Source organism: Python bivittatus, unplaced genomic scaffold (assembly GCF_059951505.1).
Source record: "Python bivittatus isolate LINGU-HERP-01145 unplaced genomic scaffold, Pbiv_v1 ctg000180_np1212, whole genome shotgun sequence".
In the NCBI taxonomy this organism is placed as follows: Eukaryota; Metazoa; Chordata; class Lepidosauria; order Squamata; family Pythonidae; genus Python; species Python bivittatus.
In genome coordinates, this window is record NW_028277047.1 from 904,124 (window position 1) to 912,414 (window position 8,291).

At 56.7% G+C, this 8,291-nt stretch overlaps 2 protein-coding genes across 9 annotated transcripts; one reads left to right on the plus strand and one right to left on the minus strand.

Moving 5' to 3' along the window:
- Window positions 1–125: 125 nt before the first annotated feature.
- On the plus strand, window positions 126–359 carry LOC148216345 (cortexin-3-like). Its single transcript, XM_088137139.1, has one exon. It carries the CDS (start codon window positions 126–128, stop codon window positions 357–359), a length of 234 nt encoding a protein of 77 aa, XP_087993265.1.
- A 203-nt stretch (window positions 360–562) lies between these two features.
- GABPB2 (GA binding protein transcription factor subunit beta 2) lies at window positions 563–8,291 on the minus strand. 8 transcript variants are annotated; one of them, XM_025174824.2, is made up of 11 exons: window positions 8,107–8,291; window positions 7,077–7,314; window positions 6,839–6,946; window positions 6,452–6,619; window positions 5,875–6,069; window positions 5,449–5,638; window positions 5,178–5,291; window positions 4,675–4,857; window positions 4,110–4,264; window positions 3,333–3,618; window positions 564–2,630 (listed from the first exon to the last, which is right to left on the minus strand). In XM_025174824.2, exons 2-10 carry the CDS (start codon window positions 7,158–7,160, stop codon window positions 3,340–3,342), a joined length of 1,476 nt encoding a protein of 491 aa, XP_025030592.1. In that variant the 5' UTR covers window positions 7,161–7,314; window positions 8,107–8,291; the 3' UTR covers window positions 564–2,630; window positions 3,333–3,339. The 8 variants fall into 8 exon arrangements, with proteins under 8 accessions (XP_087993263.1, XP_025030594.1, XP_015745859.1 ...); XM_088137137.1 differs by having other exon boundaries at window positions 563–3,618; window positions 7,077–7,137; XM_025174826.2 differs by having other exon boundaries at window positions 563–3,618; window positions 6,839–6,978; window positions 7,077–7,137.

Consider the following 8,291-nt stretch of genomic DNA (forward strand, 5'->3'; position numbering starts at 1 on the left):
AAGGCCCCACCCTGCATTTTTCGGGCCTCCCCATCTTAAGCCGTACGAATCCATCGCTAACAGGGCCTTTGTCCCCTTCCAGGCGGTGCCGTGGACCCGGTTGGCCGCTCGGGGTCCTCGTCCCCATGGCCACCGGCCTGGGCAGCTCGCTGCCCGCCCTGGCCAGCGCCATCCGGCCGGACCCCACCCTGACCCTGGAGCAGAAAGCCACCTTCATCTTCGTCTTCTTCCTCTTCGTCTTTCTGGCGGTGCTGATCATCCGCTGCTTCCGCATCCTCCTGGATCCCTACCGGAGCATGCCCTCGTCCACGTGGACCGATTACGTGGAAAAAGACACGCTGGACTACCGCCTGGCCTGAAGGGGTGGGAAAGGCAGCGGCGGCGGCAGCACCAAGCCTGAACTTGGGTGCTGGCGCCTCAGTTGAGCCTCCGTGCACGGGGGCAGTCTATCTGGGCACAGACGATGGCTTTTGTACCCTGACGGTAGACCCAACGCAGAGGTTTTTAGGCTCTAAAACAGAAAATGCTTTCCCCCCCACCCCTAAACAAGCTCGCCTGCACATAAAGCTATTCAAAAAGCAGAAAAAGAGTTTATTGCATGTCCTGGGAATCTTTCACTGCCATAAGGGGGGGGGCGGGCAACATTTGTAGCTGGCCAAAGACGAGGGCGCTGGGGGGACGCAACTCCCTGCCTCTTTAAGGACCAGTAAGGCACAACTTTCCATTCCGAGACCATCATAACAAAAGGAGGCCGACAGACGTCCCCTTGGGAAGTACTGCAGGTTTAAACGAAACAGGGCTGCGGAGAAGGGGCCCGTGCCTTCAGACCTCCTCCCTGCTGGCCGCCCTAGCTTAGCAGCCCCGGACGTGTGCAAGGACCCCAGCCTGGCCAGAAATGGCGTTTGCACGAGGGCAAGGCTCTTGGGTCCTCGCTCTCCTGAGATACGGAAGTGCCGCTGTAGCCGAGCGGTTTATTAGGCAGCCCAAATGCGAGGTTGGCAGAGAGATGGAGCAGCTGTGGCCGGCCCAAAGCCGCTGGGCTTCAGGGAGGACGGGGGCTGTGGTCAAACCTCTTGACCGCGAGCCCTGTTGGAGGCGCAAAGCTGCCCGCCGCTCGCTTGGACCACACCAGGGCCACCCGAATGCTCGGCTGCCTTTCCGAGAACCACCCTTGGCACGGGGCTGCGCAAAGGAACACGCCTGGCACCTTGCATTTTCCTAGGCAGAAAGACGCTGGGGGCAAGAAAGATTTCGGGATGGGGCCGCCAATGAGTCCAAAACGACCTCCGTGTCGCGGCTTGCAACAGTCTGGGCCTTTGTTTCGTCGGACGCTGGCCTTCGGACATCCCCGGGCTGGCCTCGTCGATGGTGGAGAGGAATGGCATTATAAACCAGAACCATCGTCGTAACAGATTGAAAAGGGGAGCTTTCTGGTCCTCGGAGGTGCAAAAAAAATATTATAAACGGTTCCGCAGAGACCTATATCTCTGTTAAAAATATATAGGGAGTTTTGTGTCTACAAATAAAACACCCTGTGCCACCCAACTAGCAAAGGCCGATGACGGGGTGAAAGGAGGGAAAAAGTACTGCCTGTTCAATCCACCCACCTTTAACCAGGTTATTGATAATGCTCTGTGTGCCTGAGGAAACAGAAGGGAGGGTGGGTCTTCAGCCCCCCGCCCCACCCCCAGGGAATCCATATGACAAAAGCCTTTCGGGTTGGGGTGTTTGGAACTGGAGGAAACCGAGCGAGCCGTTTCTGATAATGTCCCTGTGCTCCCGAGGTCAGAACAAGGGGGCAGCCATGCCAGGGGAAATCGTCACCCACCTCCAGCCCCGTTGGTTGAGCAAGCTTTGGTCTGGGGGCGCAGCTGCTTTCCAAAGCTGGGACCCCCACTGTCTGGCCTGGCGAAGGCCAAGGAGGGTGCCGGAGTTTTCTGCCCAGCCCCAGCGAATGCCTACGGGGTCTTGTAAAATCTGAGTTTCAGCTCTGGGAAGACCAATTGCAGTTCTGCCCTTCGTGCCAGCCGAAGAGGGAGGCAGACTCTTGAGGGCTGAGAAACAGATGTTAAAAGTCAGCTTCGCTTTCTTTGGCTGGATAGGAAATAAAGCTCTCCGGAAAGGACGGTGCTGAATCTCAGCTACTCGGAACAGGGAGTAGGAGGTCCAACTTCCACGGGAAGGTCCAACTACAAGCTTGAGGCGTGGTGGACTTAGAATGTAGCCCACAAAGCACGTCGCTTAAGCCGTGATTGCCTTCCAGTTCTCAGACAGTGGGCTGGACAGACTCACTGCCACAGATCAAGACGACGGGGAAAACTTCTGGTTTCGGTTTCCGTTGAAAAATAAAACTCCCCAGCAAGTTCCTAGCTCCGAGAGAGGGGTTTGACGAAGTTAGAGGAGGGCAGATTTTGACTGAAGAGCTTCACTGGGAGGGTTCAAGCAGAGCCTGGACACTCATCTATCTGGGATCTTCCAACTTGGATTCCTGCACTGAGCAGCGGGCTGGATGTGATGAATCACGGACTCCCACCGCGAGCAGAGGGAGATTGCAGACGGATGACAAAGGGTTCCTGTGCCTTTAACAGCTGGGAAGCTGTTAAAGGCTTGTCTCTGTCCGGCTGGGCCACCTAGAAGTGGGAGGAGGGAGGTGGGAGACCCCAATCAGAGGGGACCCGGAACCTAAATTCAGGGCTCGGAGGTGGGATGGAGACGGGCTCCTCTGCAGACCCTGAGCAGCGAAGACGCCGGGTGACTCAGGCCCCTTTAAATCTCTAGAAGGGGGACTGCAGGGCCTGACGGGAGGGATAGAAGAGTGAGGGAGGAGCTGCTCTCCTGCCCCCCAGCCTGAAGCTCTGCTCCCTTTCTGGACTTTGCTGAAGGCCCATCATGGCTGCAAACTGCTGGGGGAGGAACGCACGGCCCTGAAGCTGGCCTCATGTTTCCATGGGGCAGGGCGGGCTGATCAATCAGCTCCTGTTTATACTTCGGCTTGACCGCTTTTCTTCTCCTACCTGCAGCTGTCACTAAAGCGGAGGGCTGAAAGGTTTCTTTCCCCCGCTGCTCCCCCAGCAAATGTTAAAGGGCTGTTTTCAAAACATTCTGCTGAGCTGTTTGCAGGGTCATATCAGCAAGTGCGCTGAATCAAATGGATCACCTCCTACGAAGGCGACTTTTAGATCCCCCTGCTTGTCTTAAAGCCCTCTGCTGAAAGGCTTCCCACCCCCAGAGCCCGTGAGGGGCAGCCTCAAGAACCTGGCTCCCAAATCCCCCATGTCAGTTTTCCTGGGGCAAATCTTTGGTTGTAAAAAAAGGCACAGCAAAACATCCACCTGGGGGTTAGGAAGTGACTGCCTCGGTGCCCGTGTCGGCCGGGAGCTGCCCTCGCCCTGGGGAGCTGCCCGCTTCTTCAGAGAATGCCTCGACGGCGCCGGCCCCGCTGGCCTCCTCCTGGGCAGCCCCTTCTCTCGCGCCGGCCTCCTGCTGGCCCATGGCTTCCAGCTTCTGGCGGTAAAGCTCAGCTTCCCGCTCTTTCTGCAGCAGCTGGCTTCGGTACTCCTGAGCTTGACGGTTGGCCTCCCGAAGCTGCCGTTGCAAAGCTTCTTTTTCGCGGCCATCCTAAGAAACAGTCACGACTCTGTCACTGGGGAGAAAGACATTCTGCAAAGAGGGACTCAGAGGAGGTGGGTCCCGGGGTGTGTGCGCACGCTGCAATAACCCTTGAATTTCCAGTTTAGGAAGGAAGAGGCGTGGCATCACGGCAACGGAGTGGGACTGCATGATTCACTAAGCCGTGAATCCTGGCTGACAAGCCTGCGATGGCTGGGTTTGCGCCAGGGTTAAAGCCAGCACCGAACCAACTATGGGGGGTTGGATGGGTCACCTGAACCACAACTAAGGCTTGTGGTTCAGGCCCCCTGAATCAGAGTCGCCTGTGGAGAAAAAACGCCCTTTTGCATCTCTAGCTGTGCAAGTCTGCTGGTCCTGATGATCAGATGAACCAGATGGGGATTAGAGGAGCTGAGGTCCAGCACCACTTGGGGGGGGGGACACCAACTCTTTGTGGGCGGGTGTGAACGTAGGTGTGTGTGGAGGGGGTTTGTTTTCACCTCTCTCCCTTCCTGCTCATCCTTCCTTCCATCCACTGCTTGTTTCACTTTGACTTTCTTGGAGGGCGGCTTCCCTGCTTCAGCCAGGTGGCTGTTCTCGCTCAGGGCTTTGAGAAGGGCTCCTTCTGCATCCTGACCAGCAGGTACAGTTAGAACTGCAAATTAGGGCAGGGGCAGAGGAAAAGAGGGAGACATTAAAATATGGAGAGTTAGCGGAGAAATGTTGTGAGTCAGGGAGCGGTTGGATGCAATGCGGGTAAATAAAACAAGACAGAAAATTACTGCAAAGGGAGATTCCTGAATGTTTTGTTAATTTCCAGCCCTCCCTCCCAAACCTTTGAGAATCTGAAGGCTGTCTGGCCAACTATCACCAAGAAAGAATAAAGGCAACACCCAAAATAAGACCTTTTCTTCCAGCCACCTTCCCAGCATACAGCCTCAAAGACTACGGTTCCCATCAGCCCTGGCCACAGTGGCCAAGGTTTAAAGGCATGGCAGTCCAGACAACCAGAGAATGCCTAACCAAGGAAGGCTCCTTTGCAGGACCTCCCCAGCGGCTCCTAACCTCGCTGCCCGTTCTGCATCGTTACGATGAATGGCTGCCCAAGGCAAGCGGCCGGCAAAGCCGTCTGGAGCTGGCCCAGAGGGACGCCCTCGGTCACAATCGCGAGAACGTGCTGGCCGCCGCTGACCGCCTGCTTGAAGGAAGCATCCGCTGGGTGGGTTTCCACGATTTCTTCCGAAACAGCTGCAATCGAGGAAGGAGTAGTTCAGCCCGGTGACAGCGTAAAATCGAGATTCCCAGAGCCATCCAGATCAAGGCACTGCTGAACCTTTCCAGAAAATAGCAGGCTTTGCTTTTTAAAAAATAAACGTGTCTTGACCCCTTGGTGGAAATAAAACACAAGCGGTTTGCAGGAAAGCTAAGGGTTTGCTTCTTCCCTCTGGGGAATTACAGGGAAAGCTGCATTTCAACTTCTAAGGGGGAAGAACCGGCGTCATTAGGGTCATTCTCGTCCCATTGGGACGCACACACCAACACTCCCTCTGCCATGCCTTTGAACGTACCAGGAATTTGGTTGGCATCGGAAAGGGGAGCGGAGGCTTCTGCGATGGCTGCCAGGGTAGCGAGAACAGAGGGGGCAGAGTTTGGAAACTGCCTCATGGTGATGATGGAATCTCCTGAGCAGGGAAGAGAGGGAGAACGAGAGCAAAAACATTAAAATGCTCCAGAAGGAGAAGGTCCTCTTCGTATCTCATTTGTCACAGCAGGAGGAAGCAAGGTGGGCCCGTTAGCAAGGGCTGGAGGGAGGAGCCAGGCTTTGCAGAACGGCCCAACCTGAGGCTGCTTTGGTGTCTGCTGAAGAAACGATGCTGGCCAAACTCAGCAGTCCTCCTGAAGCCAGAATGAAGGGCTGGCCCACCGTCACAGAGCCCGGGACGGCCTGCGCTCTCTCGGGGTTGATGTTGACCTGATTCTGCATCGCCTCCTGAGGAAGAGAAAGTCTTTCGGGCCTCGCTGCAAAAAGCTGTTGGGGGGAGAAAGGAGCAGGCCCTCTTTCACGACTCCAAAGCAGCAGGAGGCTTACATTCTCCTGCCTCTTTCCACCAGTGCCCTATTCTGCCGTGCACAACTGAAGCCAGAATCCCAAAGGCAGACAATTTCAGCCAAAAACGACAGCTCCGTCCGACTGCTAGACAACATTTGCGGACGTTTCTGGCCACAAAAGAGGGTCGAGACCCGAAGACAGGGTTTCAGGCCCACCTGCAGCAACAGCAAAGTTTCGGGATTGTTCTTGTCCAAAGCGATGTCAAAAGCAGACTTGTCAAACTTGCTGAAGGCGTGAACGTCCGCCCCGTACTTGAGCAGCAGCTCGATGACGTCCCGGTGGTTGTGTTCGGTCGCCCAGTGCAAAGCTGTCATCTTCAGCATGTCCTTGGCATTCACGTCGGCACCGTTCTGAACAGGGGGACACCACCAAGCGGATCAGAACCATTTCGGCAGCGCAAAGAAAAGAGAGGCTAGAACAGCCTTCACGCGTCTGCAAGATCTTGACCTACGAGGAGAAGCTGGACGCGGTGATGGAATGGAATTATGAAGGCCAGGCTCAGGGAGATAAACATTTTCTTAGCTCGCCAGAAGAGCGTGGGAGGAACAAGAGGATGAGACTGGCACCTCCTTGAGGAATTCACACCGTTGTGGCTGGCTGACTTGGGAGCTGGGGTTTCAGTCTGGGAAGAGTCTTGCTAGAGGTTGTAGCTAATAAACATAGCTGGACTGAATTTGCATTGTCTCTTGGAGTTCCTTGGCCTGACAGACACTGACCGAAGCGCTTGCTTACCCTGACCAGGAGCTCGACAATATGACAGTGGCCGTCTGCGGCCGCCATATGGAGGGGTGTCCGGTCCACCTTGGTCCGAGCGTCTCGACTCACTCCGGCCCGAAGCAGAACTTCTGCTGTCGAATAATGACCGTACTGAGCAGCGAGGTGAAGGGGTGACGTTCCCAGCTGTTGGATGATTAAGCAGGAAGATTATTATCTTTCTGTCACCCTCCGGTTCACCCTGCGAAGTGTGCCGAGCTTCTTCCATTCCTTTTTCCATAGAGGGAGGACTCGGCTTCAGAGTCAGAGATAAGACCTTTCTGTCTCCCATCCCAAAACGTACAGTCCTGCTGCCCCCGCCCTGCCTTCCTCCCCACCTTGGGGGCTCTTCCACTCTGCACCTACCCAGTCGGTGGTGAACGGGGCCCCATTGGCCATTAGCAGCCTGACTTCATCGTCCTGGCCTTGGCGGGCTGCTTCCAGGAGCTTCTTCCCCAGGTCCACCAGCGACATCTTTATACATGGGAACAGATGGGTTCAAAAATCTGGGGGAAGAAAAGTCTCACTGGTTTGGACCGGGGGAGGAAGTCAGCGCCAGGCCTGCGTGCCCCCCACCTCCCTTTCAGGTCCCAGCTCTACTCACAGGTGGAAAGAGGAGTCCAGCCCATTCTGCTCCCTGCGTGGCGTCCTCCTCTCCGTCAAACCTTAACAGAGAAGGCAAGGACATCGTAAGCGGCCGCGACAGGAATCCGGGATGGAGAAGCAGCAGGCGGCCAAACCGGCCATTGCTCTGTTCACAGGTCTGGCGATGTCCCACTTCATGCCCCTCGACTGCCAGCGGTGGAGAAGCTCCGATTCCAGGCAGGATCAGGACTGCCAACCTGCTCCAGGGAGGAAAGAACTCCGTCCAGCTGACGCCTCCTTCACGGGACGTTTGACAAAGCGACCGCCGGCCTCTGCCTTTGCCCCAGTCACGGGGCGAAATGTCCGGCTGCTTTTCCCCTTGGGCCAAATGCAGAGTTTAGCACAGGGTTTTTCAACCTTGGCAACTTTAAGGTGGGTGGACTTCAACTCCCAGAATTCCCCAGCCAGCCAGCCATTCCCCAGGCTGGCTGGGGAATTCTGGGAGTTGAAGTCCACCCGCCTTAAAGTTGCCAAGGCTGAAAAACACTGGTTTACTGCTTGACTCGGCCACCGAACGGACCCATTGCTTGGGCTCGGACGATGCCATCGCCCCAAACTGGCAAAAGGGGCCGGGTCTGCCCACAATCCCAAGCCAAGCTCAAGGTTAACTCTAACCCAGTTTAATCTTAACCCAGGTTAACTTGAAGGATGCCGCAAGGAGTGTGGTGCGAGCGCAGCCAAGGAGCACGGTTGGTGATGGGAGTTGTAGTCCTCGTGGCCATGCCACCCTAAAGGGATTCCCCCCCCGACCCTGCCGCCTGGGGGTGATGGGAGCCGCAGTCTCTCTGGCTGTGCTGGTCGGTGGATGATGGGAAGTGCAGTAGCCCAGGCGTGGGGAGGGGAGGCACTGGAGTGCAGGCGGTGGGGAGGATGGGCAGTGTAATCCAGGCAGGCAGAATGGGCGAGGGCGATGAGAGTTGCGGTCCGACCCTCCCCTGGGGGGCGCCTTTTCCTCCAGGCCCGTCACAGCCCCCCCGACCCGGACTCACCCCGGGAGGCGGCGGGTGCGCTCCTCGCGGCCCGATCAGTCTCTCTTGGGAAGTTCTTCGCGCTCAGGACGAAACGGCGGCGACGGGCAGCGTCCTCACGTTGCTTCGCCTGGCGGTTGTTGCTGTTTTCAAACGGCGAGGCCCCTCCCCGGACCGCCAGGGAGAAGATGGCGGACCCGGAAGTG